This window comes from Hemibagrus wyckioides, linkage group LG08, assembly GCF_019097595.1.
Source record: "Hemibagrus wyckioides isolate EC202008001 linkage group LG08, SWU_Hwy_1.0, whole genome shotgun sequence".
Lineage (NCBI taxonomy): Eukaryota > Metazoa > Chordata > Actinopteri > Siluriformes > Bagridae > Hemibagrus > Hemibagrus wyckioides.
Window position 1 is genome coordinate 3,507,501 of NC_080717.1, and position 16,919 is coordinate 3,524,419.

Genomic DNA, 16,919 nt, shown 5'->3' on the forward strand with positions numbered 1-16,919 from the left:
GCATGTATAGATTGTGTGTGGTGTGTGTGTGTATGGTGTGTGCATGTATAGACTGTGTGTGGTGTGTATATGGTGTGTGCATGTATAGACTGTGTGTGTGGTGTGTGTGTGTGTGTGTGTGTGTGTGTGGTCTGTACATGTATAGACTGTGTGTGTGTGTGTGTATGGTGTGTGTGTGTGTATATGGTGTGTACATGTATAGATTGTGTGGTGTGTGTGTGTGTGGTGTGTGCATGTATAGACTGCGTGTGTGTGTGTATGGTGTGTACATGTATAGACTGTGTGTGTGTATGGTATGTGCATGTATAGACTGTGTGTGTGTGTGTGTGGGGTGTGTGTGTGTGTATGGTGTGTATATGTATTGAATGTGTGTGTGTGTGTGTATGGTGTGTGCATGTATAGACTGTGTGTGTGTCTGTGTGTCTGTGTGTGTGGTGTGTGCACGTATAGACTGTGTGTGTGGTGTGTGTGTGTGTGTATGGTGTGTACATGTATAGACTGTGTGTGTGTGTGTGTGTGTGTGTGTGGTGTGTGCATGTATAGACTGTGTGTGTGTGTGTGTGTATGGTGTGTACATGTATAGACTGTGTGTGTGTGTGTGTATGGTGTGTATATGTATAGACTGTGTGTGTGTGTGTGTGTGTGTATGGTGTGTACATGTATAGACTGTGTGTGTGTGGTGTGTGTGTGTGTGTGTGTAATGGTGTGTACATGTATAGACTGTGTGTGGTGTGTGTATGGTGTGTGCATGTATAGACTGTGTGTGTGTGTGTGTCTATATGGTGTGTGTATGGTGTGTACATGTATAGACTGTGTGTGTGTGGTGTGTGTGTGTATGGTGTGTGTGTATGGTGTGTGCATGTATAGACTGTGTGTGTGTATGGTGTGTGTGTGTATGTGTGTACATGTATAGACTGTGTGTGTGTGTGTCTATATGGTGTGTGTATGGTGTGTACATGTATAGACTGTGTGTGTGTGTGTCTATATGGTGTGTGTATGGTGTGTACATGTATAGACTGTGTGTGTGGTGTGTGTGTGTGTATGGTGTGTGTGTATGTGTGTACATGTATAGACTGTGTGTGTGTCTGTGCTGTGTGTGTGTGTATGGTGTGTGTGTATGGTGTGTGCATGTATAGACTGTGTGTGTGTGTATGGTGTGTGTGTGTGTGTGTGTGTGTACATGTATAGACTGTGTGTGTGTCTGTGCTGTGTGTGTATGTGTATGGTGTGTGCATGTATAGACTGTGTGTGTGTGGCGCGTGTGTGTGTGTGTGTGTATGGTGTGTACATGTATAGACTGTGTGTGTGTGGTGTGTGTGTGTGTTTGTGTGTGTGTGTATGTGTGTACATGTATAGACTGTGTGTGTGTGTGCTGTGTGTGTGTATATGGTGTGTGCATGTATAGACTGTGTGTGTGTGGCGCGCGCGTGTGTGTACGGTGTATACATGTATAGACTGTGTGTGTGTGGCGTGTGTGTGTGTATGTGTGTGTGTATGGTCTGTACATCTATAGACTGTGAGTGTGTGTTTGTGTGTGTGTATGTGTGTACATGTATAGACTAAGGGCCTTGCTCAGGGGCCCAGCAGTGATAGCTTGCTGGATTTGGGATTCGTAGTTATTTATGTTATAACAGCTATAAGAATAAGACAGCTTGTCATGTTACTGGGAATCCACAGTCCTGAGCACTGATACTGTCAGAATGTTCTGGAAGTTCTTGATAAGCCTCTGGTATCCCTCACACACAGTGCAGAGAGGTTCACACGCCAGTTGTTCATTAAAATGGAATAAGTGGTATTGAAGGAAGCTGTAGTGTGCAGTGTGTCTGCAATGTGTGTGCAGTGTGTGTGCAGTGTGTGTTAGCTGCTGATCCTGTGTGTGAGAGCTTCATGTAGGAAGATCAGCAGGAAATCCTATTTACCGTTCGGACCCTGAGAAGATTTTACTGTATTTGCTTCAGAGCTTCTAACATAAGCCTGTTCATTTTAGCAGCTCAGACACACGGTAAGTGTGTGTGTGTGTTGGGAATGGATAGCAAAATACACTTTACTGACCGTATAGCAATGATGTCCACCCATAATCGTAAGAAAGCCACGTGTGGGCCGAAAGCCTCAAGGACGTAGGTATAGTGACCACCGGACTTCGTAATGCAGGTTCCCAACTCAGCGTAGGACAGAGCACCTGACAAACACACACACACACAGGCAAACACACACACAGAGGGACAGAGGGTGAGAAAATACTGGAAGGAATATGTTGAAGAGAGCATGGTGTGTGTGTGTGTGTGTTTACGTATATACATTTATAGTGTGTGTGTATTGGGAGTGTGTGTATGATGTGTGTATACTGTGTGCATCTATATTGTATATATAAACTGTGTGTGTGTTTTGACTGTGTGTGTGGTGTGTATGGTGTGTGTATGTATAGACTCTTTGTGTGTTTATGGTGTGTGTATAAATAGACTGCTTGTGTGGTGTGTATGGTTTGTATGGTATGTTTGTGTATAGATGGTGTTTGTGTGTGTGTGTGTATGTATGTGTGAATGGTGTGTTTGGTGTGTTTATTTATAGACTGTGTGTGTGTGTGTGTGTATATAATGTTTGTGCATAGACTGCATAGTGTATGGTTTATGTTTAGGCTATGATTTAGACTGTGTATAGACTGTGTGTATGTGTGTGTGTGTGTGTGTGTGTGCATGTATAGACTTTGTGTGTGTATATACACTGTGTGTATGGTGTGTGTATATATAGACTGTGTGTATATAGACTGTGTGTGTGTGTTTATGCACGTGATGTGAATGGTCTGTGTTTGTATAGACTCTGTGTGTGTGTGTGTGTGTGTGTATGGTTTGTATGGTATGTTTATCTATAGACTGTGTGTGTGTGAATGATGTGTTTAGTGTGGGTTTGTATAGACTGTGTGTGTGTGTGTGTGTGTGTGTGAGTGTGAGTGAGTGGTGTGTTTATGTATAGACTGTGTAAGCATATGGTAAGCATATGGTAAGCGTATGGTAAGCGTATGTGTGTGACCATGTGTATGGTCTGTGTATGTATAGACTCTGTGTGTGTGTGTGTGTGTATATCCTGTGTGTGTGTGTGAACCCTGGTGTTGCTTCTGCAGTGTGTTGGTAGTGAATTCGGACGAGAGCTTCAGCCAGACTGGCAGCTTTACATTCCTCTGCTCCTCAAAGCCTGCAGCAGCGACACACAAAAGAGTGCTGACAAGTGTGTAATGACTCCTGACACACACACGACTACACACACTGTTAAACAATGCTCCTCTGACACACACACACACACTGTTAAACAATGCTACACACATGAGTTCAGACCCCATACACACAGCCATCAAGCTCGAGTGGCTCAATTCCGCAGCGAAAATAAGTGCCAAGACAATATAAATCTCTTTCTCTCTCTCTCTCTCTCTCTCTCTCTCTCTCTCACACACACACACACACACACACAGCCTTGCTCTCTCCATTCCCACACTGCAGCAGATTTAAAGCTCGCATTGATTTTTCTTTTGTGTTCTTTCCCATAATCACACACCTCCACTTCACATGCACTTTCACCTGCGTTACAAACTGATTCAAAATAATTGCTAATAATTAGCATTTGTCCCTGCTCCTGGTGTGTTAATGGGTCAAACAGACAATTAAGTTGCTTGGGGAAGCAAAATACCCGGTAATTGACGCAAAACAAAATGACTAGCAAATATAAAGGGGAATAATTATGCAGGAGATTACTACCAAATCTGTCGGGTTAGCACGCAAGCATTAACATTTGCTCTCCAACTATTTCCAGTGTAATGGTGACTCATCAGATTTCTCTCAGTTCAAGACAAAATACTTAATGCCGGGTTCACACTGCACCATGTTCAGAGTCGTAGGATCACTGTTGTTCTCACACTGCATGACTATCTGTGGTAGCGTTCAGGTGCTGCTGTGTTCACACTGCATGATGGATCGGTGACAGGAGCTTTCACACTGCATGACTTCACAATAGAAAGAATCGCTCACCACTCTGTCCGGTCCACAAACTGCGTTTCACAACCGAACGTACATGAGAAATGATAAGGAAATAACGCAAGATCACACGTGAGATCTGGACATGCAACTAAAAGGTTTAAGAGCCAAATGGTCAGTGTGCGGAACAAGGATTGTGCGTTCTGTATAATAGAACAAATGAATAATTTTGCAGTGTTCTGCTGCGGCTGGTCAAGCAAATATTTCTGCTTTAGATAGATAGATAGATAGATAGATAGATAGATAGATAGATAGATAGATAGATCCAGCGGTATCCACAAGCATAGGTAATACGGTAATAAATAAAAAAAATAAAATAAAAATATAACAAAAAATACTAAATACTAGAAATTTAAAGGTACAAAATATAACAAGAAATATAATATTACAAACAAAATATAATAAAATAAAATATAACAAAAAATACTAAAAACGAGAAATTTAAAGGTACTAACAGATAATTAGGTAATGTGCAAAATCCGGGTATGTACAAAAACTTTATTTCTGTTTAATGCTATTGTAAAGCTTATTAATTCTGATATAACTATATTTAAGACATTTCTTCCTGATAAAAACCTATAAACTCTATTAAACTATAATATTGTGCTCCAACCGAAGCCATGCTGATGATATTGTGGTCTATAACTCCTCCTTCCTGAACTGCCCGCTACTCTGTATCTCGCTCTCTGAATGGCTGTAGGTTGTCACCAAGGTATGTTTCACTCAGAGCTTCTTTCACAATGCTGGATTTTGAGTCGGATCCAGATATTTAGCATGCCAAATATTTCATGCCTTGATTTTGCAAAACTAGTCACGATTGAAAATCAGGGCTAAGAATCATGCAGTGTGAACTCTGTTCATTAGTGACACTTAGAGGAAATTAATCAACAATGAGTAGATGTGATGAAGCGAAGTTACTGAGAATAAAGTTTAGAACTCTGCTTTTCTCAAAATGTATATATTTGTTAAACAATAACATACGTCTATGCGTGAGAAACCCGGCTTTAGTAGTAATGCATAAAGAAAATAACAATGAATCATGAAAAGTTTTGGCTCCGCCCACAAACACACAGATCTGACATGCCTACACATTCCAGTCATGTTTAATACTGAGTTATATATATATATATATATATATTTGGCATGCTTCATTTATTTATTTATTTATTTATTCTTCTTTTTTCCCAGGTCAGGTACCAGATCTGGAGCAGATCCCAGGAATTCACCCTAAATGGGATGCTGAGCAATTCCTGGTCAGCATTTACAGTACACTTTAACACGATCATTCACATCTAGGGGCAATGTGAAGCTGGTAACTCATATTTAGGAAGAAATCCAAGCAGATATTAGGAAAACGTGAAAGTCCACAATCCAAGCTCAGGATTGACCCAGGATCGAAATCTGTCCTGATCATGTTGAATCTAAGCTCAGGATTGACCCAGGATCGAATCCAGGCTTGCTATGTCTCAGATGTTTTAAATCAGCAAACGTAATATTTCATCATATCCTCAATTTGTACTGTGGTTTTTTTTCTTATGCAGAGGTGAAAGCCAGGACTGATTAAAAAGTCAAGGTCAGGTCTGCTCAGTGTGTGCTCCAAACTCAAGGCCTTTTCATATCAAAGTTTCAAACAAAGACAAACTGTCAGACTGGGGAAAAAGGGGGTCTGTCGCTTTAAGAGCACCTGGTTCTCTCTCAGCATGTAGAGCAGCGTGCGTCGCTGAGGAAACTACTTCCGCACTGGGAGCCACACACACACACACACACACACACACACACACACACACACACACACACACACCACACAGACACACACCCCCCAGTGTGGCCAAGAGCTTTTCCTCCTTGAGCAATAACGTTCTCTGCAGTCTCCAGAAACAAAGACTCTCATTCAAAATCAGCAGCATGTTAATGTGTGTGTGTGTGTGTGCGTGTGTGTGTACCTCACTCACCAAATAATGACAGAATCCCACAAGCCACCCAGATCACCAGGGACATTCCTACACTGCCCGAGTTCTGTAGGATGCCCTTAGGTGAGATGAAGATTCCAGCACCAATGATGGTTCCAATGATGATGGAGATCCCACGTAGCAGCGTCACCTTCTTCCTTAACTGAACTTTCTCTTCATTCTGGTCCTTGCTTTTTTCTGTACCCCTGAGATCCTGAGCCTTCCTTTTGGCCATGGTGATATAAGAACTCACACACACAAGCACACACACACACACACACACACACACACACACACACACTCTCAGTGTGAGTTAGTGGAAGTGAAGCCGGCCTGCTTTTTTATACTCATCACAGCCGGGCTGCTGAGACAGGAACTAGGTGTTCCCACAATGCAAAGCAAACTTCTGATACGCTGCCTGCAGTCTAAAACAATTCCCTCCTGAATGGCTATGAAGCCACCCAGACCCCACCCTCTTTTTACGGTCACAGTCCTCCTTTTCTTTTTTACTCTTCCTTTAAACAAGCAGCAGTGAGGATTGTTAAAGGGGAAGGGCTACCGGCCACGTGGAGCTGAAAAACGTCTGAGTCATGATGCAACAGCTAAACCTCGTGACGTCAGACAGCTACGGAAACAAGCCTTTTCCTTCCCCCTGCTATTTATTAGCTTTCATCTCTCTCTCTCTCTTTCTCTCTCTCTCTCTCTCTCTCTCTCTCCAACTCACTGCTCACACACGTGCCCTGGTTACAAAGCTCTCGATTTGACTGTGTGCCTGAGGGTAAATTCTTTTTTTTTTTTTTTTTTTTTTACAGAAAGACCTGTTCGAGGCAAAGAACTGATTTAGCATGAAATGTGGTATCAAGTCTTTTTTTTTTTTGTCATTTCACTTCCAGTGAAGCCTATATTCATGAATAATTTATAGAATTATAACTTAAAATTCCATTAAAAAAATACAATACAAAAAAACCTAAAATAAATAGATAGATAGATAGATAGATAGATAGATAGATAGATAGATAGATAGATAGATATAAATAAGATAAATAAATAAATAAATAAATAAATAAATAAATAAATAAATAAATAAATAAGGAAATTTCTGACACAGGAAACTCCTTCCATGAATGTTCCATAGTCATCTCCTTACATCACCATAGCAACAATTATACATTGTCTTTATTAAATATCATGTTTATTCAATGTTTTTTTTTATGACCACTATTAGTATATGCCATACAATATGCCATATTACATTATAATAAATACTGATACTTGTTTTACAACATGCTTATTAGAATTAACAGCCTTAAGAAAAAATTAATAAATTCCTTAAGCTGGAAACAGAGTGTCATGTTTTATGTAGAAATCTGCAAGTATGTCTTTCGGCCTTGGTGTGTCTATAACCGTTTGAACACAATGTTTCAGAAGAATACAAAAAAAGGAAGAAAAAAACAATGAATGATGCAACGTTACACCATTCATGGATCCACCCACAACTAGCATGCAATAACAAGACGTCTACGACTCATGTCACAGCTTCCTGGTCTGGGCTGTAGGTGATACTTGTCTAAATATTGATTCATTTGAGGATTCATTAGAGTTTTCACAAGAACGTGGTTCTGAGTCAGCTTCAGTCATGGTGACGATGCAGAAATATCAAAATTTCTGCCAAACTAACAGGAAACTGGATCTGTGATTTTTCAGATCCCAATAAGGTGTTTTTTTTTTGGTTCCTTTTTAGAAACCCACAGAGATTGAACATTCTTGGTCCAACTCGGAGAACCTTAACATTTAGAAAATTGTAATCTGGATAATAATACTATGAAGCATGGATCTTCCAGGAGATAGAACCCATAGTGGCCCCAAAAAGAATTCCAAAGACTCTAATACAATCCCATAGTTAAGTTCCAATAAGCTAGAACTGCACTGAAGCTCCAATAAACTACATTCATGTAGTTGCTCCAATGAACTAGAGTTCCATAAAAGTGCTTAAGAACTAGAACCCCTGAGAATCATGAATGAACTAGAACCCCACAGAAGCTTCAATGAGCTAGAATCCCATGAAAAACTCCAGTGTACTCCAACAAGAGCTAGATCCTCACAGAATAAACTCCTAATAAACTAGGACCCCATAAAAGCTCTAATGAACAACAACCATATAGTTGCTCCAGTGAACTGGAACCCCATAGAAGCTTTTATGAACTAGAACCCCAGGAAATCACCAATGCACTAGAACCCCAAAGAAATGCTAATAAAATAGTACCCTATAGAAACTCCACTAAATTAGGACTCCATATTTATTCCAATGAACTAGCACACCACAGAAGTTCTAATGAGCTAGCATCCAATCAGAGACTTTAGTGTTCTCCAACCACATAGTCGCTCATAGGAACTAGAACCTTACAGAAAGTCTAATAAACTAGGACTCCATTGAAGCTCTAATGAACTACAACCACATGAACCCCTAGAATCTCTTATTAAATAGAACCTCAGAAAAGCACCAATGAACTAGAACCCCACAGAACCCCAGAGAATTAGTAAATTAAAATAATCTAAAATCCAAGAGAACCACCAATCAAATAGAACTCCATAGAAGATCCAGTGATCTAGAATGGCATAGAGGTGCTTATGAACTAGAACCCCAAAGAATCAACAATGAACTAGATGCCACCACATAGTTGCACCAGTGAACGAGGAATCCATAAAAGCTCATATGACTAGGTCCTTCCACAGAAGCTGTAATGAACTAGAACCCTGTAGAACCTTTACAGGCTCCCATTTACACTTAAAACCTGACTCTAGTGTTAGATTTTGCTTACGGTTTCACAGATCACATGAGTGGTTCTACTGTTTTCCTTCAAAATAACTGAGGCGCTTACTTTTAATCCATCACACATTATTTATAGAGTCACATTCACTTCGATAGCAGCGAGCACAGAGAAATCTGTGGCATAAAAGCTCCCATTTAAGCCTTAAAGATATAATATGCAGGTCAGAGGGAGGGCAAAAAATCCATTATGCTGGCAGTTAAATACTTCACAGGGTGTTTTGTGCACAGTTAAAATAATAGTGGTTCCTTTCTATATGTTCAGTAATTTATTTCATGTTGCTTGCCCATTATTTTTACTGCTTTATGGCTTTTTTATGGAACTGGATGTTGTTTGACGATGATAAGTAACAGAAAGTGCAATAATAAATAAAAGGCCAGTTATCCATTAACCTAAGACTCTGAGCGTTTAAATGTGGAGCTTAAATTATAGAAATCCGAACGAGCGGCGACAAAAATGTTACGAGGGTCACGTTTTTCCACGGCACAAGGTTTGCGTCTCCTTCATTTAGAAACCCACATTAAGGGAAAGTAGAGCTTCTCGTCCCTGAGCTACTGCTCTAAAATACACTTCCTTCACCAAATTCTTCACCAATTTCCTCTGATCAAAGGCGAGCATGTGCTCAAGCACAAGACCTCTCCAAAGACCGTCTGCTGCCCTGCCTGATGAAATTCAAGGAAATAAAAAGAAAAAGGTCTTTAGCTTCTCCAGTCTGGACCACAACACCACCAAAAGCAATGGGATTCACCTGTCATGATATCCAGACGAATATCAAAACATTGCACAATTTGTTTTTTTCACCCAGATGTAACCTCGTGGTGGTTGATAGTGTGTGTTGGATGCTAAACTGGAGGGTGCTAAAGCCCTGAAGGACTGGACTTTTCTGTTATTAAACTATTCCACTTATATGCTGATATACACAAGATGGCCAGATTTTTGTCTATTCAATTTGCATATCTACCTACACTTCCTGTTTACTCTTTCTAGGGGTGAAATAATACTGAGAAATTCTATTTTAAATAGAGAAAATGTTGCAAATTCTTAAAATATCCAGCCAAAAATAAGCTCAAGAGAAAGCTGGAATGGAAACATCGATGCTTTTAATTGTATTCAAGCAGTAAATGTTTTAATTAGTGAAATTACACTTTGCTGATATTTTTTTAATGCAACTAGGAATTTATTTTCTTTCCAAACCAACCAACTACACCGTTGGCCCGGTTTGCTCAGGCAATTAACAAGCTGGCTTTTAAAGTCAATAGTTTGCTGTTAATGTGGTGGACACTACATAGTTTGATGATCAATTATGTAAACAGCTAATATTTACCTCTAACTAGAATATTGCTTGCTGCTTAGCCAGTTAGCTTAGCCACGCCTGCTACTAAAGCCATGGCTAATCTAACCTGTCATTGGCAATTGGGTAAATATAGCTTAACAAAAGCAAAACATACCTCAAGACATTTAGGATGCCATATGCTAACTCCAGCATTCTGAAATTTTATAGGCCAGAGATGTTCATCCTCAAATATCACATGGAGATATCATAGCTTATATGATTATCACAGCTATCTCTGTCATTTTTTCCTTGTTAATTTTAATACCTAAGAATACAAGTATTCATTTTAATGCTAAATTATAAGCTGGCATAATGAATACTAACAATTTATGAAATTTATGTTAAGTTTTCTAAGATTTTACTCCCAGACCCCATTACATAGACTATACAGCCAAAAGTATGTGCACCCCTGACTATCACACCCATATGTTGTTATTCCTGAAATTGTTTACACAGTTTGAAGCACACAGTTGTATAGAATGTCTTTGTATGTTGTTCTCTTTCATTGGAAATAAGAGGCACAAACAGTTCCAGCATGACAAAGCCAAACCCTTGTGCATATTACAAAGCAAACTCCATAAAGACATGGTGTGGAGGTTAAGGTTAGAGTGGAAGAACACGAGTATCCTGTTGAGGGAAAATTTTTTCTTCACCCTACATTGGCCCACACTAGCTCACTAAATCTGACTACAAAATACACCAATAAAAAATCCCAGTCAAATCTTAAAAGAATAAACAGCCAATCTCATGAAGACTGGATTCAGATGAGTTCGGTTTATTGGTGGTCAAACAAACCAGCTGGTACCAAGGGTACAAGTGGCGTAATCACATTGGACTTCAGTGTCATTATATACATTTCATACATGTTCCTCTTTTCAACCTTTGTTAGATCATTATTTCCAGCCTGTCTCGACATCTAGCCTTTGTCCAATCACATTTCATGGCACGTAACGCTTCTAGCACATACGTTTTCTATTCTGGCCTTTTTCAAGCTTCTGGTTATCTTCAAAAAGGGTCACGTTTCCTCTCCTCGCTTTTGCATTAGATCAGAGAGTTTCTCCACTTTGTGAAGCCCCTAGCTTGTCTACACCTTTGTTCTTTATTTCACTCTTAATCTTATGAAGCTTCATGAGTAAGCATGCTATAGATTTCTTGTTTAAAATTGATCTTCTGGTTTGCTTCTTTAATATTCTCTAGTGCTAATGGTGTTTATAGAATGTGGAAGGTTGTGAGTTCGAATCCCAGTTCCACCAAGCTGCCACTGCTGGGCCCCTGAGCAAGGCCCTTAATTCCCAGATGTATAAAAGGAGAGTCACTCTAGATAAGAGTGTCTTCCAAATGCCAGAAATGTAAATGTTTATGAGTTTACTCTAGATCATGTGCTTATCATACTATATCCTACTCTACCACAGTGCACTGTGAGGCCTTACTTGTAAAAGATTGATGGTTTCTTACCATGATAAATGTTTATTCTGATTACTATTCCTGTGTCTCATGCCTGTCCTCTCTATTCCTTTTGGCCGAAAAATGACCCCATTGCTTCCTTACTGGTTTTAGGAGTTGAGTTTTCCATTGCCTGTGCATTGACTTCAAATGAACTTCCTTTTTTGGCAGTCATTCTGGGGTTTGCTGCCTGAGCCTCCTCAAAATCCCTCGCTTTCTGCAGTCAGTCTGAAGCTTTTGTTCAATGATTTTCTACTTCTTTAGTTCATATCAATGTTTGTTATTTACAATTTCCTACACTGTACGAACCCCTAGCTCTGACTCAACCCTACTGAACACCTTTGGGATGAACTGGAACTGGAGCCTCCTCACCATCCTGATATTGGTGTCTGATCTCACTAATGCTCTAGTAGCTGAAGGAATCACCACAAATCCCCACAACCACAATCCAACATTCAGTGGAAAATCTTCAGACTGGAGCTTATTATTATTATTATTATTATTATTATTATTATTATTAACAGGAAAATGAAGAGGAAGAGGAAATGAATCTGGAAATTGGAATTGGACATTCTACAAGTACATGTGGGTTTGATGGTTAGGTGTGCACAAACTCTCTGTCTCTGGTTCCTACGCCTTACAGATAGTAAATTTTAGATAATTACAAACATTACATATGACAACACCACTTTTTGAGCGTTTTCCACAATCCTTGAAGATTATATCCTGAACCCTGTGTACTGATGATGTCATTGTTCATCATATCAGGAGATTTAGCCAGGCATACTGTACACATAATATTCTAATAACCTTGTGCTCCAGTACATCTGATCAAATGCACATTATCATCTAGTGCTTGCTAATATTATGAATAGCAACTATGCTAATTCCTCTCCATGTGCTTCTCTTTTTCTACCCATCAGGAGCCATCTAGAGATTTCACCAGCTCCAGTTGGATTCCACTTCATGAAGATTTCAGACCTTCAGTGAGAAGACCCTGACCCTGAGAGGATCCAGAGGCATCTAGAGAGTGTACCAGCTCCAGCTGGATTCTGCTTCATGAAGATTTCAGACATTTGAAAAGAAGATGCCAACTCCATGTGGACATTGAGGATAACAATCTCCTAATCAATACACAAAATAACATTCTGCATACGCTGTATCTACTTTTTTTTTTAATATACTATTATTGAGATTTTGAAAGCTTCAGCATGGAGGAGTTTTCTGTTGAATCTATAATGAACTCAGATATTGAGCTAATTTATGAGCTGCTCAGGAGCTCCAACTGACTGTATATGACTGTAGAAAGGACATTATTCATAATCACACTCTCCAGTGTTTATGGTAATTCACACTCTCAGGTGTCACCCAAATGAGGATGAGGTTCCCTTTAGAGTCTGGTTCCTCTCAAGGTTTCTTCCTCTAAATATCTAGGAGTGTTTTTTCTTGCCACAGTCACCTCAGAAGAAGAACTGAGGGCATGAAGCCTTTATTATCATTACACATACATTACAGCAGTGTGGAATTCTTTTCTTTACATATCCCAGCATAGGAAGTTGGGGTCATAGATGATACAGCACCCCTGGAGCAGGGAGGGTTAAGGGCCTTGCTCAATTGCCCCACAGTAGAGCTTGGTAGTGCTGGGGCTTGAACCCCAATCCTTTGATCAACAACCCAAAGCCTTAACCACTTGAACCCCTACTGCCCCCTCAGGCTTGGCCTTTAGGGATTAATACAAATTAATTTGTAATATACACCGATCAGATATAACTTTATGAACACTGACAGGTGAAGTGAGTTTGTTGCGTATGGGGCTGCATAGCCGCAGACCAGTCAGGATGCCCATACTGACCCCATATGCAACAAACTACACTGTGTATTCTGACATCTTTCTTTGTATTCTGACATCTACCAGCATTAGCTTTTTCAACAATTTGAGCAACACTAGCTCGTCTGTTGGATCCAGCCTTAGCTACCCACATGCATCAATGAGCCTTGACCGCCCATGACCCTGTCGCGAGTTCACCACTGTTCCTTCCTTGGACCACTTTTGATAGATACTGACCACTGCAGACTGGGAACACCCCACAAGAGCTGCAGTTTTGGAGATGCTCTGATCCAGTGGTCTAGCCATCACAATTTGGCCCTTTGTCAAACTTGCTCAAATCCTTACTCTTGTCCATTTTTCCTGTTTCTAACATCAACTTTGAGGACAAAATGTTCACTTGCTGCCTAATATATCCCACCCACTAACAGGTGCCATGATGAGGAGATAATCAGTGTTATTCACTTCACCTCTCAGTGGTCAGAATGTTATTCCTGATCGGTGTACGTCTAACTTTAAACTGAAATTTGTTCTGTAAAGCTGCTTGGAGACAATGTACATTATTAGCAGTGCTATACAAATAACATTTCACTTTCAGAGTGATATCTTGTTCTATGACCTCAATCAGCATGTGATTATAGCAAACGATTGTGAAAAAAAAAATAAAAATAAAAAAATAATAATAATCATAATTTAAAAACACTTTACATGTAGAAGCTGAATTAAAGCTCAGTAATAAGTGCAACACAGAAATGGTCACTGAATTGTTTCCTTTTCTCCTGAGCTCTTATTCTCCCACTGCAGGATCTATAATGGCCTTTGCTCCACAGGGTGAGACCTGTTTATCGATCGAGAGCCTCGGGGGTCTACAGTGACTCCACGGTTAATGTGTTAGTTTCACCAAGTTCAATACACAGCTGTGTGCTTACCTGACTGTGACTAAGAGCTCTAAGAGCTGCCGCTAGCCCGAATATGACTCGACACGGTGCTATCAATAGCCACAGATGTAGCTGTATTAGCGATAAATGGGTTCTAGGGGTTTTTTAGAGGTGATGCTTAATGATTCGAAAGGTTTCACTTTCCTGAAAAGGAAATCCTGTGCTCTGTGGGTTCATGGAGAGGGGCAAATGGAATTGAAGCCTTAAACTCTTCTCACTGTTAGTGCTGTGATGGTGGAATTAAAAAAAAAAAGAAAAACAGAGCTTTTCTCACAACCTTCAGAAAGACATCTCTGAAGACAGAGAAGACAGAGACAGCCATCTGAAGGCTCTTAGGGGAACACCAGAACATCAACGCTAAAACTCTGGGAGCTGTCTTTTGTGTCTACATCTATCCAACTGTCTTGTCCCTTTTATCCAAGTGAACGTACCTTGTAGTTACTTGTTCTATTATATGTCTGGGGAAACTTTTCACACAGTGAAATCTTGACGTTTTCTTCTTTTTTTCTCTCTCTCTCTCTACATGACATCCTGAAAATGACACGTCTTCCTGGACTGAAATAGGTGCTTTCTTTTGGAACGTTTCACAACCATGGTTAATGTTGAATTCTAAAGTTTGTTTACCTTCAAAAAAAAAAATTGGGTTTAACCTTTTAGATTTGACTTTTTTTATTATCATATAAAATTATATATATTATATATTTTTATCATTATTTATATTATTATTTCTTTTGTTTTATTAGTCCATAATGTATTTTTTATTTTTTTATTAAAGTTTTTAACATTTATAGGTTTTTGTTTTTGTTGTTGTGGAATACAAACTAGTTCCTGTTCTCACTTTCATTACAGCAGCGGTTGTTTCTTCTCTGGTCTCTTTATTCTCTATGAGACTCTCTATGAACACTTCCTGACCACTACAACCCCCGTCACTGGACCGGTTCCATATACAATCTTCTTCTTCTTTCAGCTTTTCCCTTCAGGGGTGGCCACAGCGGATCATCTCTCTCCACCTATCCCTGACTTCCGCATCCTCAACACTTGCACCCACTAGCTCCATATCCTCATTTATTCCATCCATATACCTCCTCTTTGGCCTTCCTCTTTGCCTCCTGCCTGGCAGCTCCATGTCCAACATTCTCCTACCATGATGTCCATGAACCTGATGTCCAAACCATCTTAATCTGGCCTCCCTAACTTTGTCCCCCAAACGTCCAACATGAGCTGTCCCTCTGATGTACTCGTTCCTAATCCTGTCCAGCCGTGTCACTCCCAAAGAGAACCTCAACATCTTCAGCTCTGCTACCTCCAGCTCTGACTCCTGTCTCTGTCTCAGTGATACTGTCTCTAAACCATACAGCATGGCCGGTCTCACCACTGTCCTGTACACCTTCCCCTTGATTCTTGCTGATATTTTTCTATCACACAGAACTCCCGACACCTTTCTCCACCCATTCCAACCTGCCTGCACTCGCTTCTTTACCTCTTTCCCACACTCTCCATTACACTGGACTGTTGACCCCAAGTACTTAAACTCCTGTACCTTCTTCACCTCTTCACCCTGTAATCTTACTGTTCCACTTCCCTCCCTTTCATCCACATCAGTCTATGATAATTTTAATTAAACACTCTTTATAGCTGTAATGAGAAGAAAAGCATCTCAGTAGATGCAACATGATGAACATTGAGGCAGATAAAGGCAGATTTCTTGGCATTTTTTTCCCTTACTGCCTAGCAAACACCTGGAGAGCCCTAGCAGCCTCCTGGCAAAAATCTTTGCAACCACCTGGAATAGAATATTAACACCTTAGTAACAACCTGCTAATTCCACAGAAGGACCTCAGCCACCACCTGGACCTGCCTAGTAACTACCTTACACCACTTTAACACCTTTTCTCTTAAATATTCTTAGATTATTCTTTCTTTTCATCTTTTTTTATAGCTGTAATGAGCAGAAAAGCATATTAACACATGTAACATGATGAACCTCGAGGCAGAGAAAGAGTTTTGTTCGCGTCCGTCTCAACATGTGACGTTTTTATGCATTCTGAGATGCTTTTCTTATTCCCTATCTATCTATCTATCTATCTATCTATCTATCTATCTATCTATCTATCTATCTATCTATCTATCTATCTATCTAAAGCAGAAATATATCTTCCATTTACTTGTTTGTTTGTTTAAATAACTATTTTTTGCATTCTTTTTCATATCTTCTTGTATTTTTTTTTACATTTTCTTTCTTTCTTTCTTTCTCACGTTCACACCACTGCCTAGAACCACCTGGAACAATCTTTCCAACCACCTGGATCACCATGGCAACACTCTAATACCCTTTAAGACCACAGGAGGACCTTAGCAACCTCTTCGCAACACCATAACACCAACTCTTTTCAACTTTCAGCTTTTCTGATCCACACGGGTGTAAAGAGTGACTACTTGAGTTACTGTTAGCCCAAAGCAGTCTGACCATTCTCCTCTGACCTCGAACATCAGGCTTTCTTACTGCAGACCCGACACTGTTCAGGATTCATTTAAATATTCTATTTTTTTTCAAACTGTTAAAGTATTTTTAAACCTTCTC

At 39.9% G+C, this 16,919-nt stretch overlaps 1 protein-coding gene across 1 annotated transcript in view; it reads right to left on the reverse strand.

Annotated features, from left to right (window-relative positions):
- Window positions 1–6,403, reverse strand: part of slc7a11 (solute carrier family 7 member 11) — a 34,738-nt gene extending 28,335 nt beyond the window's left edge. The window contains exons 1-2 of the mRNA XM_058397134.1: window positions 5,975–6,403; window positions 2,053–2,179 (exon numbers count right to left, since the gene is read on the reverse strand). Of these exons, the coding sequence (XP_058253117.1) occupies window positions 2,053–2,179; window positions 5,975–6,206 (359 nt within the window). The 5' untranslated portion in view covers window positions 6,207–6,403. The remainder of the gene's footprint in view (window positions 1–2,052; window positions 2,180–5,974) is intronic.
- Window positions 6,404–16,919: the final 10,516 nt, after the last annotated feature.